The 24,512-nt window shown below is 37.7% G+C and overlaps 1 protein-coding gene across 1 annotated transcript in view; it reads left to right on the top strand.

Moving 5' to 3' along the window:
- Positions 1-24,512, top strand: part of LOC145689862 (discoidin domain-containing receptor 2-like) — a 581,986-nt gene that overhangs the window by 124,974 nt on the left and 432,500 nt on the right. The window contains exon 2 of the mRNA XM_081764130.1: positions 23,748-24,009. Within this exon, the coding sequence (XP_081620256.1) occupies positions 23,880-24,009 (130 nt within the window). The 5' untranslated portion in view covers positions 23,748-23,879. The remainder of the gene's footprint in view (positions 1-23,747; positions 24,010-24,512) is intronic.

Below are 24,512 nucleotides of genomic sequence, written 5' to 3'. Positions count from 1 at the left end.
GGCTGCCGAAAACAGGAAGGTTAATAGTTCCAATACTATGGGACCTACCGTAGTCAGGTCAAGATTTCACTTAGGAAATATTATATGGTCTACCTAAAGATCTATGTTTCAGAATCCTAAGTTATTTCCGCAACAATTTTTATAGAGGTAATTAGTGAGTACTTCAAGTTATATTCCTAGAGCTAAACTGCCTCTACAAAAACTGCAGCGTGAGTACCTTAGGATTCTGAAACGTGGATTTTTGGATATAGTACATATTGGTTCCTAAGTGAAGTATTGACCCGACTACGGTAGAACCCATAGTTTTGGAGCTATGGACCTCTAAAATTTATTTTTTCATGTTTTCGGCAGCCTATAACGCCGAAAGGAAGCATTTGTGCACCCAGGTTAGTCTATACCTTTTGTCATATCATGGTGTCAGGAATCATCTCCCAAACGTTGTCGGTAGGGGCCGCGGTGGCTCAGTGGTTAGAAGGTTCGCCTCTGGGGTTTGGGTTCGATCACAGCCCCCGCCAAGTGAACTTTGTGCTGGACAAACACCGTGTGCGTGGGTTTTCTCGGGGTTCTCCCGTTTCCTCCCACTTTCTTCATTCCGCCGTTTCATTCATTACTCATCATCACCGTCTCCTTTAGTCTAACCGGCATAACCGTGGGACGTAAAACTCAAAAAATTCGTTTCATTTATCCAAACGTTGTCGGTGTTGTTTTGAAACACCTTGTATATTATTTCATACAACCAATACAGCCAACAGTTAGTACATACATTAGGTTATTTTTCGACAAGGTCTCCATATCGGTTCAGGCATTTGTCACATCGTGGAATGAGTTTGAAAATTCCCTTCGGGTAAAAATCCTGTTCTTGCGTGTTCAGACACGTTCTCACAAAGTCTTTCATCTCCTCGTTTGAAGCGAAGCGACAGTCTCCTATGTGATCCTTCAAGTGCGGGAACAGGTGAAAGTCGCTTGGAACGAGGACTTTGCTGTAAGGAGGGTGGTCGATGATGTCCCGCAGCAGGCCCGTTGCGTGAGGGGGCGACCAGGTGAACGCCGGGACGACAAATCAACAAAATTCATGAAATTCTGATTATGTTGGTAAATGATTTTTTTTTTAAATTAATGTTAATTCAGATATTTTAATAATGATCAAGCTACGGCTAATCAGTGATGTAAAAGAACATCTAGGATTATTCAACTGTCACTCTCTCCAGCCCTCTGTGAGAAGAGTTTTTATCTTGGAAAACTGACCGAGATCTGCTAATACTTACTTTTTATCCGTCTGGCAGTTTGGTACAAACTGAAGAAACTTCAGTAGAATTCAATAATATTTTTTAATTATTATTCCGTCCAAGTAGGAGTGGATCCAGGGGGCGATCGCTCCCCCTAGAAGAGGTAACCTTCTTCTTTTTTATATATAAATAAAACCCAGGCCAGAGTTTGGATCTTTTAAAAGTAGCTCTAAGTAGCAGTATTACAAGCCACCCACAACCTCAGAAGTCCGTCCTGGATTCGCCCCTGAGTCCAAGAAATGCTCAAGTAATACCACAATAACTGCAATATTACAATTATCTGCTTATTTTGATACCAATTGATAATAACCACATCACAAATACAACTAAGCACGTACTTTCCAATCAATAACAGAATAAATCTTTTCAGTCATTTAATTCTGTACTAACCTTGATGGCGTGATGGCTCAGTGGTAGAGCGTTCACCTCCGGTACTTGGGGTCCCTGGTTAGATCCCATCTCGCGACGTGTTGACTATGTGGTGGACAAAAACTGTGCTCATGGGTTTTCTCGGGGTTCTCCCGTTTCCTCTCACTTTCTTTATTCCGCCATGTCATTTATTTCTCATAATCACCGTCTCCTTTAGCCTAACCGGCATATCCGTGAGACGTAAAACTTAAAGATTTCATTTTCATTTTTTTCTTTACTAACCTCATACAACAACTGTGTTTATTGACTATCAGAGACGTCGTAGTTATGGAGGCGGCTCAAGGGTCCCCCCGACTAAAATGGAAAAAGAAATATAATAACATTCAAATTTAGGCTATTCTATATTGATTTAAACTGAAAACAGTTATTAAAAAGGGATTATAGTGCAATTTTAAAGCTTAAGTTTTACAAAAAAAGTTTCGAAGAGTACTGTCGGACCTCGTGTACTCGGGAGGCGTGGAGTATTCCCACACACCCATTCCCGGTGTCCCCGAATCGAAATCCTGGCTGGGTCCTTGTCAACTATTACAATGTCAACAACACAAATCGTTGTCGTGTACAACAAACATATACTTTTTTAAAAAAAATAATTTTCTATTTTTTTATATTTATGTAAGAATGATTGTCCCACTGACAATTTAGCAAGTTAAAGCTGATAAAGACGTATTTAGGCTCAACAATGGTCCAAGAAAACTTAATTCATTGGCCATAGTAGCTATTGAAAATGATGAAGCCAGAAAGTTAGTTTTCAGATATTGTCCAAATTTGCTCACAGTAAAATCAGGAGAATGTCATTTAGTGTTTGAATAAAGTATGTATACCCTATATGTCATTATGCAGTTAATTTTGATTATCTATTTTAATATTATTAGTATTTTTATGTTATCATTATAGCCTATGATCTTTACGCTACATGTTTTGCAACAACGTATTGCTAACATCGTCTTGCAGAACAAACACAAACCGTTCCTTTAGGTTTTAAAAAATTATAACTGTAGGATTCAATTGAAGCAGTGGCGGATCCAGAGGGGTGATTGGGGCGTTTAGTTCCCCAGAAGAGGATATTTTTTAAAATTTTATCCATAAATAAAATCCATTCCCGAGTTTGGAGCTCTTAAAAGTAGCTCTAAGTATAAGTATTACAACCCACCGTCCCCGCCCAGAAGTCCGTCCTGGATCCGCCTCTGAATTGAAGCAAAACACAAATAATTACAGACGTGGCCTGAAAAAGTTACTTTAGTATTCCAACGCTGTGATGAATTTAGTGAACAAATTGTGTTAATCGCAAGGAAAGAAAGTTTTTTTTTTTTTTTTTTTTTTTTTGCAAAAGTCAGAAAACAACAAAGTGTTTGTTATCATTTACACATTGGGCTTTTTAACATTTGTATTATTATTTCTATATTCTATGCTATTACTATGTTGATGTATGTGTATTAAGCTCAAAATCCGATTTCAAAAATTCAAAACCATGTTTTCATTACCTTTTATGTTTCAACTACAAAGGCCATTCACTTTTAAAAATTGACATAATAGCAATTTCTTTTATTTGCAGTATGACCTTATATTCCATATTTAAATCTAGGAGTACAGAATAAACTCTAATTGTTTTTCGGGCCGCGGTAGCTCAGTGGTAGAGCGTTCACCTCTGGTGCTTCGGGTCCCGGGTTCAAACCCTGCTCCCGTCAAGTGAACTTTGTGGTGGACAAACACCGTGTGCGTGGGTTTCCTCGGGGTCCTCCCGTTTCCTCCCACTTTCTTCATTCCACCATTTCATTCATTTCTCATGATCACTGTCTCCTTTAGCCTAACCGGCATAACCGTGGGACGTAAAACTCAAAAAATTCATTTCATTCTAATTGTTTTTCATAACACGTTGAGAATGGGAATCCTCGCCCCGTGCATTTATAATCCACGCGACGGCCCTGTCCCGCAGTAGTAAAATCGGTTGATGCCGTGCTGTGTTGGCCACAGCGTTCTTTGTCGGTGACGTTTTCTCTACCAGTACCATTTTCCAGGCCCATATTTATATATTTTGCGCCCCTGTGCAGCACCCCTACATAAACTTATGTCTCAAACAAGGAAACAAGCCATGATTTTGCAAACATATCACCTTTTGTAGGTATTACAAGTTACAACGTAATTTTAAATGGCCTAATTCTGACAGTAATGATTATGATGTGGTGTTCTGTCTGAAGATAGGTGTTTGATCCGAAGGTCCCTGGACAACGTGAACCAATGGTAGTTTCCCATTACCTTCCATGGGGTGATGATGACGTACTAATGACGGGACCTACAGCTTAATTGAACCCGGGAATCGAACCCGGGACCCCATGATTACAAGGCAATAAACGTAACCACTCACCCATTGAGGACACATTCTTTCAATACTGGTATGTAATTTATTAATACGTTTTAATATACTGACCGTAGAAAATGCATTCTATTAACTCTTTATCAACCGTTAAATCATTTTTATATTTCATAATTTCACTTGAATTATGATTGAATTTCTTAAATATTTACTCTTATCATTGTATACTGAGAAAAATGCGTTCTCCGGACAGCGGTATATTGTACAAATATACGGAACTCTCTTGCCTACTGCAGAAATCAGTATGAACCATACGTTATCCATATACTACAGACGCACTGCCCTTAGATGTTACATCATACTGTTGCAAGATGTCTGACATCTAACAGTTTTCCGTATATCACGTGCATTTACTTATCTTACATTCCTCAGCTACATGTTATATACGTCCATTTCTATATTAGATCCTGACTGCCTATATTGTTTCATACGGAAAGTACGTACAAATGGAACACTTATACAGAAAGTATTATAAAACATGCGTTTTCAGTTATACGTTTGCTGTAAATTAAGTCCGAAACTACATGATTTACAAATGTAACATACGATTTTACGTACGCCAGACAATTTTTTCTCCGTGTAGTAGAAAAATATGGAATTAAAAACTAGGCAGTGTTTTTGACATTGTTCATTTTGAGCATGTAACATAATTAAAGATCATAGCGAGTTTATCATGAGTAATGGTTTAATAGCATCTAAACATATATTAATAATACAATAAGCTCTCATTTTCTGTCTGTCTGTAGCGCTTTTCAACTCGAGAACCATAATAGGTAGAAACACGAAATTTAATATGCTTAAAGCTCTCAGAGAAATGATCAAAAGGCCACGCCTGAACTGAGATATGGGGGGTGCGAAGTCTCGATAAGAATAATATGGGGGCATTTTAAAAATAATTAAAACTGATCAATATAAGAATCGAATTAATAGTTATTGGTGTCGCTGAGATGAATAGTGACAGTTTTAATGCAATTCAACTTCAAGGTCGTACTCCACTCGTCAGATTTTAAAAGTAATCGAAACCGACAGATATTAGTGTTGAATTGAAAGTTTTCGAGGTCGTTGAGTTTAACGGTATCAGTTTTCATTATGTTCAAGTTCATCCTCACCCCTTGGAGTGGGGGTAGGAGATGATCAAGGATCTTATAAAATAGAGGATGTGCCCTTACAACAAAATTTTGAAGCCATACGTCACAGTTTCGCTACCCCTACTCTGCCCATTTCTCCCAATTGGATCGCAATGTTTTGAGCCAACAATCATGGCGGAAACGAAAGTAGCTAATCGACGATGGTAGAAATAAGAGTAGCCAATCAGACGTGCCGATGCTCGGTTGCTTTTTGGCTTCACCGATTTAATAGGATGAAGATATATATGGGCAGATCCTCTATTTATAACATCCTTAGAGATGATGACTTTTTGAAAATATTCAGATAAACTAGCTGATTAGTAACTACTGTAATTAGAGCGAATTAAACACATGAACATATTTTATTGAGCTTGTACGGGACTCTGCGGGTTGCTAGTTTTATTGTGAATCTTAAAAAAAATCCAAAATTTTGCCGCTCCCTAAATTCTGCCGCCATCGTACTCGAGCACAGAATAGCACTTACGTAAATACGGGCCTGCCATTTTGCAACATTCTGAAGAAGCGTTATTGTATCTCTGTAAACCTCTACCGGCTGCCGGTGAAATTCAGCCACAGTTACATTTTTCGCCCACAGAAATTGAGCAACTGACCGGACTTCTTCGTGAGACCAGTTTTACAAATGAGTCGCCATTTGTGTTTACCTACAACTATTACCGCAGGTGGCGGGTGGTTGAAATTCTGCACAGTTGCCAACTCCACGTATTAAAATTTCTCCTTCCCCTCTAACAGAGGAAACTCCCGAAATATCTGTCTTGTTATCTTAGTTACTGATACTCTCTCGTAATTATTTTATTTTATTTTAGTTTCAGCTGGGAAAACTAACTGTTTTACAGGTGGGGCTTCCTTCATGAGCTTCCTCGGATAACAGTCGATCAGAATCGTTCTACAGGGTGGCCCAAAAATAGGGATACAGTACCGTACTGATCAGCTCATTGCATTTTATATCATTTCTTATTGTTATCCATCAGGTAGAATTAGTTTCTTTATTATTTGTTCTTGATGTGTTTTTACTTATATCTTAAGCTCGGAAGAGCCGAAGCAAATAAACCCACAAACTAGAATGTTATACTTGATCAATGCAGGGGTCCTACTTTTGGGATACCCTATATAACTCTCTCTCCGTCGCGTATATGTGGCAGGTATTTTCATATTCTGCGTGAAACATCCTACGTCAATTCACAGTGAAAACTTCTATGGTTCGGGTCCTATGGTTAAGCTGTAAGTGCATGTATTAATTATGTAGCCTCGTTACTCAAAACGAGAAGCAAAAAAAAAAAAAAAAAAAAAAGAAAAAGAAAAAGAAAAAGAAAAAAAAGAAAAAGAAAGAAAAAAACTAAAATCAAACTAACATTGACATTCATATTCATATACAATTAAATGAAACCAAATCAAAAGTACTACGGTAATTAAATTACTTGTATTCGAAACAGCCCGAAGCCAACAGGAATCGACGTTACTTCGTCAAAAGCAGTTACAGAGTGTGGACTTCTCGCTTCTGGCGCATCTTAAAAATGAATATGGAAGCGATAATTGTGCGCATGTTTGTATGCGTTAGATGGAAATGGGGGCGGGGGACGAGAAGAGGGACAATGAAAATATAGCATGGAACTCTACCTCAAAAGAGATGCAAAATTAAAAATATATAAATAAAGAGAGAAAGGGAGACAGAAGCTGGACAGAGAATTAGCAGTAAGCCACGGAATTCATGAAGACATACAGAAAACACAGAAAAAAATGCCTACAGAAGCAGAAATGGATGTCAAAAGTTATAGTTCAAGCTGAATACCTTTTCTAGCATTGCTACTGTGGTTTTAGCCCTCCATTTGTGAAATGAGAACACATCTAAATTAGTAAAACAGTCTTTTGTGCATAATTCATACCCACACAGGCACATTACCAATGTCCACAATAAGGACGTACAGAAAGTTCAAAACTGTCCAGCCAATGAGATTAACCTTTTGCCTTTTCTGAGGGCCAAAGCAGGCCAGGAGAGGTCACGGTGTCCTTGAGGGACTATTATGTTCTATTTCCTTTCTTGTTATTGCTCAAGGAAGAAAAGGCGAACGTAAAAGCGACTTTCAGAATCAATAAAGATAATTACTTCCATATGATTAGGAAGTTGAACACCTGTATTCTTCAGGTGGCCGTTTTGATAAATTTGTTGACATCTTCTTGAAGATGTTTTACAGAAGTGGTAACCTCATTTACCTAACCTCTTCCCCAGAACCAATTTTACCAATAAACAAATAAATAAATTTATATGCACAGTATTAAAATGCTAGGTTTATACTGTATGTTTGTCCGCAATCCTTTCGAGAGATCTCGAGATCCACAAGTGCTAGAAACGTACCGTTTTCACTGGTCAATTCCAAATTTTGTATAGATTGTCCAGTTCTCATTCAAATTTTTCAAAAACCGTGTCGTTATTGTTCTATTCAACATTTTAGGGGCCGTTTTGAGCCAATAAGATTAACATTGTTGCATGATGAAACTACAGTGTTAGGCAACCAGTAGATAAGTTACGTATGGCGTGTTGACGGACATTGCAGGCGCTTTGCTTAAATCTAAATGGCAAAACCTATTGCATGCTGGCAACTTCAAAGGTCTAAAGCAGCGTTTCCTAACCTTTTTCAACTTGCGGCACACTACAGGTGTAACTTGAATTCTCGCGGCACACTAATATAGATATTATTATTATTATTTGTAAATATAGAATATAGTGGTACTTTTTTCTTTGATTTCTGATCTCCTTCTCACAGAGAAGAAAGCTCGATCAGTGATTTCCCCCCGTGGTAAATCATTATGCTTATTTTTTCATTCTAATTTAAAAATAGAAAACAACTTCAATAAGATATGGAACAAAGCAAGGGCGCCCATGTTGTGGTTTCCAAGGGGGGCAAGTGTAAGCGATGTTTCAAGAATAGTTTCAAATTTTGCTGTAACTAATGTAAAAATTCTATTGGATTTTCGATATTCTGAAGTACAATTTCCTCTAGGGGGCAAGCACCCCATCTCCCCCCTGATGGGCGCCCTTGGGGCCCAGGCTTTTAAAAATACACTTTTTCTTGAAAACTGTATCCAACCTTTCACTAAGAAGGAAGATCACTAAATAACGAATGAACAAACAAATCTCTTTTACTTTTAAAACACAAATGTAGGTAATTTGTATGCATGTTTGTTTTGTCGAAAGGACTGAATGTATTTTAAAATTTCAAGTTACGAAATAGTCTGCAACAATAAAGAAGCAATAATGGTCATAACAATGATAACATATACTATTTTCAACATTAAAAATGTACAGAAAAGTAACAGTGTGAAACTCAAAATTGTAGATTCATAGTAGAGGTTCATGTTAATGTTAAATACAAATATACATTTTTTCCTATGCCTTGCTATTTGATTGCCATAGAATTAATAATTTAGTTTCGATTTCCTCGCGGCACACCGGTTGAGAAACGCTGGTCTAAAGAGACGCAATGAAGCGTACTCGGACGATATGGATTTATTAGAAGAAAATTCCACGTGATATCGTGCTACTTCTACAAATTTGTTAGTAACTTTCTCCAACATCTATACATAGCAATTCACTTTCTTTGTGAGTATCCTATGCTTTACTTGTGTAAGTAAGGAGATATACATAGAGGGAAGGAGATTCATGGTCATAACAGAACGATGCGCTGAGTAGACAGTGTAGGTTCAGCTAGTAAAATAAAAAAATAAAAAAAAAAGCATTTGTCATTAAACTCGTTAGTCTTGTTGGAGATGAAATCTTTGAAATGGAGGTGATTTTTAACCCACAAACGCTCCTTGTGCCACCAGTGACTCACTTTATGTTTCACTACGTTACATGGGCTATATCATTCATTTAGTCAAAACCCCGTTGTTCCCATTCAGGCACACTACCCGTTCTCTTGTTCTAAGAGTTTCGTTCAGTTTTCTTCTCAGGTTTTCGATGTAACACGGTATTGTTCAGGCAGTTGCTAGTGAAATGAAATGAAATGAAATCTTTAAGTTTTACGTCCCACAGTTATGTCGGTTAGGCTAAAGGAGACGGTGATGATGAGAGATGAGTGAAATGGTGGAATGAAGAAAGTGGGAGGAAACGGGAGAACCCCGAGAAAACCCACGAGCACGGTGTTTGTCCACCACGAAGTCCACACGGCGCGAGCTGGGATCGAACCAGGGACCTCAAGCACCGGAGGTGAACGCTCTACCGCTGAGCCACCGCGCCCCCAAAGGCAGTTGCTAGTGTATGCAAATTTTTGTGACCTAACTGGTCTTGGGCGTTTGTGGGTTAACTGAGGGAAACAAAGTTCCGCTTTCGTACTTTATTGATTTTTACCGCACAAATGAACAGAGTATGAATTGAATCAAAGTAATGCAATCTGGATTAAATTTGTCATGGTGGTAAACAGGGGCGGATCCAAGGGGGGCGGATCCAGAAGAGGAAACTTTCTTATTTTATATATATAAATAAAACCCATCCCAAAGTTTGGAGCCCTTAAAAGTAGCAGTATCCACCGCCCCCCACAGAAGCCGGTCCTGGATCCGCCCCTGGTGGTAGAACTTGACATGCCGTACAAGCTTGTGAAATAATTGACACTGGCAGATTCAAGGGTTAGTGCGGCAGAGGCAACACTCCGCTCCCCCTAAAAGTTTACCTTTTTTATAGGCATAGGCACACACGGTCTAAAAAATTGAGTACTTCATCCTGCTTTGGTGTAAAACTCATTAATTTAAGCCTACGTTAAAAATAGTGTATAGGAGGCGATTCTTCGCCCTCGAAATGACCCTTCTGGATCGACTATTGTGTGCACGCTTTTAATTCCGTTCGAAATAAATAAATGAAAATCAATCGTACTCATCCGGTGTGAATCAAATTTGACACCGTATTAGATGATATACTGCTGTAAACCAGCACATTTGTAATAAGTTTACACTACGACAACACGCTGTCCCGTCCTAAAGCCGTACAGAAAACTGAAGACGAGCATGCGCTTTTCTGGTGCTCCATCCACAAAGACAACAGATGAAAATCATGTGACGTTTAATACCGCTAACTTAGTAAAACAAAAATGACGGGCACCCTTTATAACGAAGTATTTAAATAATTGTATAAAACGTATAGTATAGAGTTTGGAGCGCTTGGATGGCAAACTGATAACAAAGAATGTTAAAAGTAAGCAATTAGGCCTACCGCTCACTGGCGACAAAACAGTTGCGCAACTATCTCGTCGCTGTCGCCTGCAGTCAGCAACTTCACGGAGACAAAACAGTTTTGTTGCCATACCCTCGCTCACTGGCGAGGGCAACAGAAAAGTTGCCGAGCATTTCATATCACAATTTACATAATCGGCAATCGGAACAGTTCACATAATCGCTGGTTTCGGACATTAAAAAAACTACCGCCCATTCCAATGGTTAAATAAATAAATTTAAATAAACTTTCGAAGGTAGCGTCAACAGGGACGTTATTTCAGACTTCACTTGAGGGGGGCAAGAGCACCACCGACATAAGACTTTCACGTTTTGTACTAGTATATTAGTAGACAATTGATTAAAGTATATGTATTCCTCAAACTCTTGTGGAGCAATTGCACCTCCTGCCCCCCCCCCTAAATGACGTCCCTGAACGTCAATGAGTGACAAAAATAACAGCATTATGTAAGCTAATACGAACGGGAACAATTATTCGAATCAAAAGATAACAAGAATAACGAAAATATAAAATGACTGGACATAACTAACAGAACGAAACTAACAAAAGCGGCAATCCGACAACACTGTACCGTAACTGTACTGTCAATGTTCTACGTATAGCCATAAAACAAAAATTAGCCTTCTTCGTTCTTCCCGCGTATTCTTCACGTTTTAAAATCGGCTATTTTTATACAGTACAGTTTTTTTTTTTTATTTTTTATATTTGAAAATGATAATTTTATCTGTATTTTTTTCTAGTTGTGGGAAATTAATGAAAGTAGTAGTGTGTAGTATGACAGCGATATGTCATTATCGAAAGATGTAGCTACCTGTGTTGTTTTTTCTTGGCTGGAAAGCTCATTCTAGTTTCTTATAACAGCGAAACACTCTTCCTTCCATAATTTCTTCTTTATATATATATATTTCTTCTTTAACGCTGAGCGTTTCTTTATATCCTCAATTAAGTTTTCATAGTCTTTATCACTAAAGACATGCTAGTCACTAATCAAAGAATGTATTAGTTTCCATTGCGAACACTTCTTTACACGCGCTACACGCGGAACGAACTGTTACGTGAAAAAAACTTGTAGAAAACATTTATTTTTTACCTTTCTATTTGGAGGTACCTCGGCAACTTTTCTGTCGCCGTCGCCTCAGTGAGCGGACTCCCATAAGACTCAATGCATTTTTAAATGTTGCGCAACTGTTCCGTCGCCGAGCTGTTGCCCTGCTGTCGCCCTGCTTGGCGACACCTCGGCAACTTTTCTGTCGCTGTCGCCTCAGTGAGCGGACTCCCATAAGACTCAATGCATTTAGCCAGAGCAACAAGATAGTTGCCCGACAAAATGTTGCCAGTGAGCGGTAGGCCTTAGAGCTTTCATTAAACTTTTTTTCATCTTACAGTGTATAGCGAGTTGATGGTTTGTTGGAAACCACTACCAGTACTACTACTCTACTAATATAATAATAATAATAATAATAATAATAATAATAATAATAATAATAATAATAATAATAATAATAATAATAATAATAATAATAATATGATGATGATGATGATGGTGGTGGTGGTCTTACCACATGAGGGGATCTGACTGACCTAACAGTACACCTGCCAGTTCATGACACATGATAAAAAAGAACAAAAACAGGTTTCAACGTCGTTATATCTACCTTCCTTGGCTCCCACGTCGCTACTTCTCATTTCAAGTACCTCCACATCCACTTCACGAAGCTGGGTATATTATAAATCTAACAGAACTAAAGAAAAAAAAACTTATATCCTTTATTCAAATTTGTCATGCTTGGTAGAAGAAGGAATATTATGTTTGTGTGTGTGTCTCTCTTACGTATTTTACCTTCAGGGCTAGGTCCTTCTTTTGCGTACCTAAAAAGAAGGACCACTCATAGAGAAAGAAAGCAAAGCAAGCAAGAAAGAAAGAAGAAAGAAAGAAAGAAAAAAACTTTGTAATGGTTCACCAAGCAAATGTTTTTCCCGTAGATTTATTTGCCTTTCTTTGTACGGTGCGCAGTAAAATATAAATCACGTACGCAGTCACCACTTGCCGAATCAGGTTCCAGAAATCGGAAAGAGCGAATAAAGAGGAGAAAAATGAAAGTGAAAGGAAAATGAAAGAGAAAGAGAGAGAGAGAGAGAGAGAGAGAGAAAAAGAAACAGAAGTAAGGCATGTAGGTCAACTGTAAAGCTGAATACGGTACTCAAACTTGGTAGCATAACTTTTATCAAACATTTTATGCAGAAGTACAACGGAGAAGAATGTAGTAATCATTTATTTTGTTCTTTCTAAGTTAATGTAATGAATAAAGACATGTAATAAATATAGGAATATAAGGGGTGAGGCTGAAACCTTATCGTGTAACTCATTTATGACACCTTCTTTCTACTTTTCATAGTATCACAGGTACTCTCATGTCCAAAATTATTGTCGCATATCTATACATTTGTTGTAGGAATATAATTTGATGATGAATTCGCCAGGTATTTCTTATAATGTTAGATTGTGTATAATCGCAAAGACATGTATGTAGCAAATTTCAGGTCAAAGGAGCAGTAAATAAGAACAATAAAACGAAAATAAAACTTTCTTGTCCATTTAGCAACATTTTCTTTTATTCTTTCTAACTTTTGTATTTATAATTCTTTTCCTATGTAATTTACCACAAATATGTATTTCCCGATTATATACATAGTATCAGTATTAAAAGTACCTGCAAAATCATTATCAAATTATATTCTTACAAGAAGACAGTTATAGATATGCGACAATCATTTTGGACGTGAGTGTACATACATTTTTTCCCTCATTTTTGTAGTTTAATATTACATGATTATTCATCGCGGCTAAAGAATGAAGAAAGTCAGAGTAAACGGAAAAATAAAATGAAATCTTTATGTTTTGCATTCCACGGTTATGCCGACTAGGCTAAAGGAGACGGTGATGATGAGAAATGAATGAAATGGTGGAATGGAGAAAGTGGGAGGAAACGGAACTATCCCGAGAAAAAGCACGCTGCGGTGTTTGTCTACCTCAAAGCTCATTTGGCGGAAGCTGGGATCGAACCAAAGACCCCATGTACCAGGGGTGAACGCTCTACCACTGAGCCACCGTGGCCCCAAGAGAGTAAAGGGAAAACCCCCAGAATCTCAAGCACCCAGTATGTACTAAACCACACAGTCCATTTGGCGACAGTTCGAATTGAACCAGCTACACCAGCACATCGGAGGTGAGTACCCAAATACTAACCTTTATGCCTCATCTTTCCTTCCATATGTAATATGTCCAATGTTGAAAAAATGGATCTGAGTTAGACTGGAAGATGTGATCAAATATCAACAGATTTAACATCAGAAGTTTAGAACCAGTTTCTCAATTGACAATTCAAATTTGTATATACCTTTAGTCTTTTATTTGTTCTCTGCTTCTTGAACCAGGAACAAGAGCTACATGGTTTTAAAAAATGTCTGGTGGATTCCCAGGAATGTAATGTTCTTTTCAGTCTTCTTCGTTCTACCTGCTTCATGTGCTTATGAGTTCGATTTCTGTCATAATTAGAACCGACATGAAGTAAGGTTTTTCATAGAATATGAACAAGAACTTCTACCGTCTGGGAAAGATATTGATTTTGTTGAAAGTACGAACAAAGAAACTTTAGTTTCCACTTGACTAATAATTTACGGAAGCTCAATAAGAATTTCATAGGAGCTGATTATTTTACAATAAAGATTTCCTTTTCAGATTATGCATCACGAGGGTCATTTAAAAATGTTCTTTGAGATGGAAATATGAAAAAGATTTTCTGTATTAATTAGATTTTCGTGATGGGATCAGGGTGGTTCAGTGAAATATCGTTAAATTTGGTGCATTCGATCTCAGCTCGCGCCATAAACACTGTGTGTGTAGGATTTTCTCGGGGTTCTGCAGTTTCCTTCCACTTTATTCATTTTACTACTATGTCTGATGTAATCATGAAGCATTATTTAAAAATCTGCCTAGTCACTCATGCGGATCGCGACGATCCATCCATCTCTCTGTCAAGTACGTATTCGGCCCTTTAGGGAATATATGCATTGAGAAAAAAATGTAGGTGGCATACTTAAAGAGATAGGTTACATGCGTAATTCCTGTAGTTTTTGGCCTTAACGTACAGCAGACGTATAACTGAAAATGCATGTTTTATAATACTTTCTGTATAAGTGTTCCATCTATACGTACTTTCCGTATGAAACAATATAGGCGGTCAGGATCTCACATGCAAATGGACGTATATAACATATAGCTGACGAAGGTAACATAAGTATATGCATGTGATATACGGAAAACTGTTAGATGTCAGACATCCTGCAACGGCATGATGTAACATCTAAGGGCAGTGTGTACATAGCATATGGATAACGTATGATCCTTACTGATTTCTATAGTAAGCAAGAGGATACCGTATATTTGTACAATATACCGCTGTCCGGAGAACGGATTTTTCTCTGTGTGTCCAGCCAAACATCCTGACCTAAGATTCTGCGACTTTTGTTTCTTTGGAATTTGATCAAGGACGAGTCTGCTGTACAAAACCAAAGACTTTAGAAGAATTTGAAGGGTGGATAGGGAACCTTCGTTTCACAAGAGACCCTGCTGAAATCAATTGTTGCGGTTCTCGAGCAGCTTCAGAAGTTTGTGACGAGTGCTGGTCTCATACGAAACTCTATGCTTCACAGTGTTGCCACAGTCCTAGCTCCGGAGTGGGCTGAAAAATAGTACCAAATTGAAGCAAAAACGGCTGAATTCATTATCTTATACCAGTGTAGTACATGGCTCTATAACACGAAACTAAAAGAGGTAAAGTTCTAGAACACTCGCCCCCCTTTTCCAAGAGTTCAAATAAAAGAAAGTGTTCTTTTCAAAAAATATCCAAGATAATCCCGAAGAACTGTGGAAGTAGATGAAACTTTTCCCGCACGTAGGAAAGTATAACAGAGACCGCAATTTAAAGGAGGAAACAATTATCAACTTCGGTATGTATTGTAAGGAAACCAAACGCACCTCTATTTTAAAGTGATCAATACACCAAAATCGTGTTATGGCCATATATGAAAAAATACATAAAAGTAGGAACAAATCAATCATCTCCGAGTTCGTGTGTAAACAGTACATTATAATAAAATATTAAAATATAAATTATTGCACCTTATTCTCGCTTATTTCACAACCGAAGGAGGATAATAGAATGTAAGAAGAATAGAAGGTAAGTAAACTGACATTTGTAAAAAAATGTAAAACCGGTCCAGGGTCTTAGAACCTTCCCTGAAGGACATCACAAGAAAGAGATACAAAAAGAGTCTTACTGACATTTTTGAAAGTGTGACAAGTATTTGTTAAATGGTGCAGAACGGGGTAGAATTGTACCAACTTTTTCACAAAAGGGGATGAAAATGCCAGCATGGTACCAACGGGCCGTTGAATGACAAAAACGACTGAATTTGGTACACTCATATCAGGTGTCTTTAAAATGATACTTCAGTTTCGTATTAATTTTTTGCAAACATTTTAGTTAAGAAATAAATTGTAATAAATTTAAGGTGGCAATTACTTTTCAATCGCACTGTATACACGATTATGGAAAATGGTTGTCCAGATTTCATAAATTCACTGTAGTTTTAGTATTGCACATACTGTCACAAAACTGTGCAGACGTATTAAATAACTGAAGTAAAATATCTGGTGACACATTACAAGTGCTCTGTATGTGCCACCTAGCAATCTTCCCGCTCTCGGTGCAGCATGTTTCTATCAATCCGTTCGAAAGCAATGTTGATTCGAGTTTTCAGTTCTGTTAGGTTTATTGGTAGAGAAGGCGAAAACAGTGTACCTTTCACATAACCTCACACAAAAAAATTGCGTGGAGTTAGCTCCGGAAAGTGTGGAGGCCATGACAGGAATTGCTGATCATAATCCTCACTACGACCGTGTTTTCAGTCAATGTAGCCAGACCAGTGGTGTATTTAGGATTTTGTTTCGGGGGAGGGGGATATGCACAACACGTGAATAAGCACTTATATTTTTCCTTTTGGCTGCCGATCAGTGGCGTATTTATGATTTTGTTTCGGGAGGGGCTTTGCTAACTTTCGGAGGGGGGGCTTTACCTGAAAATGTGAAAATTCTGCAAGATATTTAATATACTTTACTATAGTAAGATTTGAAGGGGGCTTAAGCCCGGAAGCCCCCCTAAATACGCCACTGCTGCGGATAAATTTTAATGAAGTTGTGCATATAACAAATTTATTTTGGGGGGGGGGGTTTAAGGCCGATAACCATCCCTAAATACGCTACTGAACCAGAGCACTTGATTTCCCCTTACAGATTCATCCTGAAGCTGTAAACTGTGCATACCATCGCCTAATAGACTTGGCAGTTGGTGGATCTGTCTTGAACTTCGTTCGGAAGTGTCGTTGCACTGTTAGAACAGATTGATATGAATGAAACTCGAGTATAACGGAAGTCTTCTTTGGGCCTGTCGCCATCTTGAATAAATGCTGTATGCAGCGTTCTCGATGGCAGAAATCAGAAAGGAACATGGAACACAAAAAATCTATTTGAGTTTTTCAATATGTCTGCAAAGTTTTGTAACAATATAAATCCCTTAATAAAGCTAGAGTGCGTTTATGAATTCGGATCAATAATTTATAATAACCCGTTATAAAATTGATGTACATTTATACAGGCTGTTACAAAGTGTTTCACAATATTTTAGAAACAGTTTCCTCAAATCGAAATAAGAAAAAAAAAAGTTCATATCAACTTGTCCTCAGAAATGAATAGTTTCCGAGTTATAGAGTACCGAAAACGTGAAAAAAGTTAACTTTAAAGGTCCATAGCTCCACTACTATGGAACCTATCACAGCCTCGAGTCAAGACATCACTGAGGAACTGCTATGTAAACTATTCAAATATCCATGTTTAGGAATGCTCAAGTGCTTGCACACCAATTTTTAGAGAGGTAGGTGAAGATTGATCAAGTACTCCCAAATAGCCTCTCTAAAAATGATTGTGCAAGCACAATCCGCGGCAAAATACCTGCAACATGAGCATATAAGTTTATTGTGAAATGACGAAGTCTTTTGCTCCAAAATAAATGTGCACGGGAGGAGGCCGAGGTTTGTCCTGGCGTGATTCATTCCACTTAGAGGTTATGTTCATTCCCTGTTATAAGGACATATGCTTATAAACATAATACGACAAGTCAATACGTATGGATAACTAGTAATCAGAAGAATAATTATACTAGCAGATTAACACAATCCTTTTCGAGGATAACTAGATTTTTACCTTTTTTATTTCCAAAAGAAGTCTCACCACATTACATTTCAATAATCGTTACTTCATACATATCTATTTATTATTTCTACCTAGCAACCTCAAGACATTTCTTTTTTTTATCTTCCTATTCGCATAGCTGCTCAACTATGACGCCTCTGATCCTATACATAAAACAGGTACAGATTGACAATGACAGGGGCGTACAGACAACGACAGTACAACGATAAACCGTTGTACTGTGCTGTTAGGCGTAATTTCACAATAAACTTACATCCTTATGTTGCAGGTTTTTTTTTTGCCGCGGATTGTATCAGAGACTCTGAAAGATGAATATTTGGATATTTCACAAACTAGTTCATCAGTGATGTGTTTACCCGACTACAATCGGTCCTATAGTAGCGGAACTATGGACATTTAAAGTTCATTTTCACGCTTTCGGCACCTTATAACTACGAAGCTATGCATTTCCGACCACAGGTCCACATGAACTTTTTTTTTCCTTATTTTGATATGACGAACCTATTCCCAAAATAATGTGAGAAACTTTTGTAACACCCTGTATACTCGTTCCAAAATTTGACTGAAGAAGGAAAAATTTACCGTGTAAACAAATGCTACATCATGAGGTAGCCAATTGAAGTAGGGAGGAACATGTGAAGCAAATCAAGGACAGATGAAGGAGAGAAATATGTAAAGAAAACTTGTCAGTATGTAAGTACTCATGGATACACGAGTGGCTCCGCGTAGCGTAGCCGCTAATGCTCTCGACTTCGGTGCGAGCAGCCCCGGGTTCGATTTCCGCCCGATTACACTCGGTCGAAAAAGTGTTAAAAAAAACATTTAGAGGCCAGCCCTTCTGAATGACGTTTTCCTGTGTTTTCCTCATTCATACCAAGCAAATACTGGCATGGTACCTAACTTATAGATCCCACGCCGCATCCTTCCTTCTCCGATCCTTGCTTTGTTCCCTTTCCCTGGATACTGTGATCGCCAGGAGATGTCATCCCTCATACGTGACGGGATAATATGGTCTTAGAAGCTGAAAGCCCAGAAATCTAAATCCTAAATCCTAAATCATGGATCCGCGAGTGGTGAATGCAAATTAGCATTTAAGGGACTTGTGGGGTTACAGAAAATACTCTATTCGAAGTAGTCGTTGATTGTATTTCGATTTGAAGCTTTTTCTTATCCTGTTATTTCAGTCTGTTTCTGATTGATGTAAAGACGTTTTATCTCAAACACTCTGTATATGAATATTGTTTATAAACACAACTATTTTTCCTTAGAGTTTCTGGTTTTTTCTTCTATCTACAAATTAATACATATTTCAATTTTATGTGGAAGCATGTGTCAGGTACACACTGACACATAATTCGCTTTTTCTTCTCCTCCCCTTAGCCCTTTCAACTCTCTCACTCATCCTGTCATTCCCTCAAAGAAAAGAAAATATATTGTGTTCAAAGAGAAAAATCTATCTTCTTGTATAGTAGACAAAGATATAAAAGAACGTAGTGTCTTCAAAAGGACAGGTCACAATAAAAGCAATCCAGCAAGGAACTGATAGATACAGGAAAGAAACATTTACAAAAAGTTCTTGAATTGAAAAACAGAAAGATGTTTCTGACTATATTTCTTTAGTATTAGATTCTATGTCGTAAACAAACTCAAAAATGAATTGTAAGATGAAAGTCATAACTGAAGAAGGAAAAGTAGTCTACAAATGTGTATGCTAGGCTCAGTTAAAGATTATTCTATTGTTTGTTTAACAACATGGCCGTATATAAAGAGGGGTTTCTAGAAAGAAACATTATACCATGGACACGTTTTGGGTAGAGTAACCTGTGGAATATTGCTTTAGTGATAGACTTCCAACTGGAAAAATCTCAGTTCAATTTCTTACCAAATAGTGTCGTTTTCACATAAAATGATGGCTGCAAACAGTCATTGGCGGTTGGAGAATTTACAAGGCATCACTGGCGAGAATCAGAGTTAACAGTGTGCGCGTTCTTTATGATACAGTGTATTTATATTCGTCTCTGTCTGTATGCCTGTCTGTCTGTCTTTCTTGACATTTCCTTATCATGTTTCTGCATTTTTCTCTTTTTCTTCTTCTTCTTCTTCTTCTTCTTCTTACCGTGTGCGTGGGTATCCCTGGGGTTCTCCCGTTTCCTCCCACTTTCTTCATTCCACCATTTCATTCATTTGTCATCATCACCGTCTCCTTTAGCCTAAGCGTCATAACTATGGGACGTAAAACTCAAAGATTTCATTTTTCTTCTTCTTCTCTCTCGTCATCTTTATCTTCGTGCCTTACTTATTGCTTTACTGTCTCTCTCTCTCTCTCTCTCTCTCTCTCTCTCTCAAACATACACACACAGAGAGAGAAAAATGAAATGAAATGAAAAGTTTAAGTTTTACGTTCCACGGTTATGTCGGTTAGGCTAAAGGAGACGGTGATGATGAGAGATGACTGAAATGGTGGAATGAAGAAAGTGGGAGGAAACGGGAGAACTCCGAGAAAACCCGGGAGCACGGTGTTTGTCCACCACAAAGTACACACGGCGCCAGCTGAGATCGAACCAGGGACCACAAACACAGGAGGTGAACGCTCTACCACTGAGCCACCGCGTCCCCCCCCCCACACACAGAGTTAAACCGACCCACTTTTGATGGCCTGGTAACTAGTTCTAACACAAACAGCAGCGTTCCAGGCCAAAACTTGCCTCTCTCGAATTACCCGATAGACTTGGTCTGGAAAATCTAATTAAATGGGAATTTCGGCGTTGTACTTTTTCGTGCTTTGGGGTAATAACTCGAGTCCTCGTCACCTCTGACTGAAATACTGCTTAAATGCAAGGAATTAAGTAAAAAATCTTGTTTGTCTTCCGGATTACCGAGTTTCCATCGAATCACCGGGTCAGTACGGGTTCGAAGCCTTACCCAGTGGCAGTCTATAATCTAACACACATCAAACGTCTGACCCGATATCCCCTTTCAGCTCTGGCGTGTTCATTCTATCTGTGCAAACTAGAACCTAATATTCGAAATGAGTGAAATCGAGAGTGAATGTTCAGAACAGATAAATCTTAGGACATAACTAAAAAATAGACCCTTATTTGGTTACTTCAAGAAAGATTTTATTTACATTAGTTTGACATACACTTCGTTTCCATCCTACATTTTTATCTCAACATCCTATAATTCAATGTGTTTTATTCGGGTGTAAAATGTGATACATGCAAGGCCCTCCACTTCTTTAAGAAACATCAAATTTTGCTTTTGAACACTTGTAACTTTTAATTTTGATACAGTATGCACATCTAATATTGGGTTTTTCCGATAGGAATTTAGTGTAAAAATACTACTGATTCATTTTATTTGTTAAATTTGCATTAATAGTCTGGAATGGAAGACATGACGTACACTGTATTTTTGACGTTCAACGAACTCCACTGAATTTACAACCAAGCCAAGCGCAAACAAAAGCATGTATGTTCAAATTTTTACACTGTGTGTCTCAGAAGTCTACAGTTCCATTCAAATTATGAGAGGTTAATCTGACGGCCAACATACATGCCGTCAATTCATTTTGAAAGTGACTTAATGACTTTTCAAGAAACTTTTCAGCTCTATATATTCGAATAGACCTGAAAAAATATATAATCAAAATATCATGTCTATATTGCTGTTAGCTTTCTTAAAGAAAAACTTTATAATGTTAGGTTCTTTATTTCACCACGTTTAAATTCCATATTTTTCTTTGTGCTCCTGTTTCTTCTTTTTCTTCTACTCCCCTCTTCTCTCTCTCTCTCTCCCTCTCTCTCTCTCTCTCTGTCGCACTTCTGAACCTCTCTGTAATAGACATCCATTGGTTTCAATTTTTCATTGTATGCGTTTAAATTTCCCCCTCCATCAACTTTTGAATCTTGTTCCATCTCGCTTTTATTCTTTCATTTTATCGATACTAATACATGTTTGTTAGAAATTAAAATTGTCCTCATGTTGTTTGTTGATTTTAGTATAGAAAATAGGAAGGGAAGGGAGGTAGGTGATATCTTTACCAGACATAGATATGAGATAAAAGGTGTAGCCTAGCTTCAAGGCATTTACTGTTTTTTTTAAATACGAAGTGTACACAGATATTCCACGGGAAATATCATTTCTTGGATATAATCGAACATCTGATTTCCACACGATATCGACGGGATATTCATTGAAAAAGTAGAACATCCCGATTTGCCCGGGACAAGTGTTCCTTGGACGTCCAAGATACATCTTTGTGGAGTTATGCCTGATAAATTGACAATTTCTGTATGTTGGCCTTTTTCCTGTAGGAAATGCATTACTTGTTACTCTATCTTGGAACTTGCCCGCTTCGAACTAACTTTACTCATATGCTTATATTATTCTATTTACGTTTGTATGTTGGACACCCAGCTAGTCTTTATTTTCTAAAATCCTTTTCAGAACACATTTTACTCTTGTATGATCCAAGAGGTAAGTAAATCGAAGGCAGAAAAGGCAAAATCTTTCCAATTGAAGGCAACTTCTTCGATAGTACAGTAAGCGGTGGTAATCTTTTATTGATTCAATGACTATTGTCGGTAAGTGTATCAATAGATTAGCACCGGTTAGCCTTCCGATTCGAATTCTTTACTGCAAGACCATTTCGTAGTTCAGTTGAGATGGATTCAGATGTGTTTTCGATTTTATGAAGTCTTCGAATGAACTATGGGAAGCGTACAGGAAAGTTCGAACAAATGAAGATTAAATACATGTTGCAAAGTGCTAAAAGAACCAAGTAATAAAAAAGATGCATAAGATAATAGTCTTTCTCTTTGTTGTTAGTTGGTCAACAGCTCTTTTCCTAATGCACGAGCCGGTCACTTTTGGTATTTTACTGCTGAGAGAAGTGAGCAAAAGTCTGGATGTTTTGAGTACTTCCTAAAACTGACATTTTACCTGATCTATCGTTGTAGGTGATGAAGAGAAAACAAAATTGAGATAGATACTTATTTCATATAATATTTTCATATAGCACAAATAATATTTACAATATATTATTAATAATATGCAAACTAATGCTGAAATAAAATTCATTATTATTATTTTCTCCTCTGATGATTCTTCCCGGAGCAGTCCCTACCCGGAGATCCGAACGGAGGACTATTTTACCTCTGCAATGTTTTGCCTCAGGAAGAACCGTCATTATATTTATTCTCCTCCTTCGACACTCCTGGGAAAAAATATAATGAGATAGTATTCCCATTTCCTTTCCACCCTCCATTCCGTTGACAACCTTGGTTCATTTGTCTTTTAGAACAGTTTCCCCTCCTAAGGACAAGTAGATGGCCTGACCTCCACCCGCCCTCCGAGAAAGCCGTTAGCTCTTGGTAGAGGCTGACTCCTTATCTCGGGACTCAGCTTTTCCCCATTATGAACAATGAGCTCTCTCATGGCTAAGCGGTTAGCATGCGCGCCTTTGGCGTGGGAGACCTGGGTTCGATTCCCGGCGGGAACTAATGTGGTTCGGATTCCACGTTAACCAGTAGGTCCACGTCTCATATAGCCTCGCTGCTGAACGGGTCGTTAAACTCAAAACCAATTCAACCCATTATTTACAGATAATAATTAAGAAGTGTATTAGAAGTGCTTGTTACAACAAATGTTAATTTTTGTTTCAGAAATTGCTTATTTTCTGTAAGTTGGCAACCTGTATAAGTTGGCCACTTTCCATTGAAACCGATAGTACCAACATTAACATATATTGACCGTATAAACGCAAGCAAGCAACGATATTGACGAACTGATACGTATGAAGCATGCACTTCTGATCAAAGATGTACTAAACGTTTAATATAAACCATATATTAAAGACTTTACTTTCATTTTAATAAATTTGGTAAAACTGTTTTGTACTTACTATTCGCAGTGTTTATGCAATTTATTTCTTCTTATTTTTCGTTTATATCTTTCTTTACAGATTTTCTTTGTGATGTACAGATGAAGCTGAACCGTCAAAGGAAACAGTCTCTGATGATTCACCGACGGGATCGTATATCTTCTTAGCTGAATCTCGACTCTCCCGGTTGATTTACATAAACGTATAGCAACTATGTTTTATAAATGGAGAATATATTCCTTTCTGAGCCTCACAGAGGTACTCCATCTTCTTTTCTTGGTACTTGTGATGGAATCTGCGATTCCTAGACTGTCAACAACCACCGTCCAAGGGCTGGATATTCGTAAGTACACTTTGAATTATGTTGTATACCAATACGGTTATTAGTTTTTAATTGCTTCAGGGAAGATGGAAGATATTAACTTTAATATATTTTTTCTAATGTATATACTTTTTCATTTGATACTACTTTTCTGTGGAAAATCTGCATGTCTCCTCTAGACTATATAAATGATCATGGATTTCAGTATCTAAAGAGGGAATAAAACATAATGACTTTCTTTGGTCCAGAGAGAAAAACTCCTATTAATCCATCTCCTTAAGAAATTTCTAATAACTTTTTGCATTAAAATATGGTGTATTACACACTGAAAAATTATCTTGATATTGTAATAGGTACAACAATTTATCACACAGGGTCGCTTTTCTCCCAAGCCCTTTTATTATAAAAGTATTGTTATATACAAATATAAGATCCCTCTAAATGTGAACGAGGGACCAATACAATATTCTCCGTGTGGTTTGGGTAAATATCTGTCCCAAGACCGAGGCAGCAAAGGGAAGGAT

This window comes from Thermobia domestica, chromosome 7 (genome assembly GCF_964235325.1).
Source record: "Thermobia domestica chromosome 7, izTheDome1.hap1.1, whole genome shotgun sequence".
In the NCBI taxonomy this organism is placed as follows: Eukaryota; Metazoa; Arthropoda; class Insecta; order Zygentoma; family Lepismatidae; genus Thermobia; species Thermobia domestica.
The sequence above is the reverse complement of the archived record's forward strand: the minus strand, read 5'-3'. Positions and strand labels throughout refer to the sequence as shown.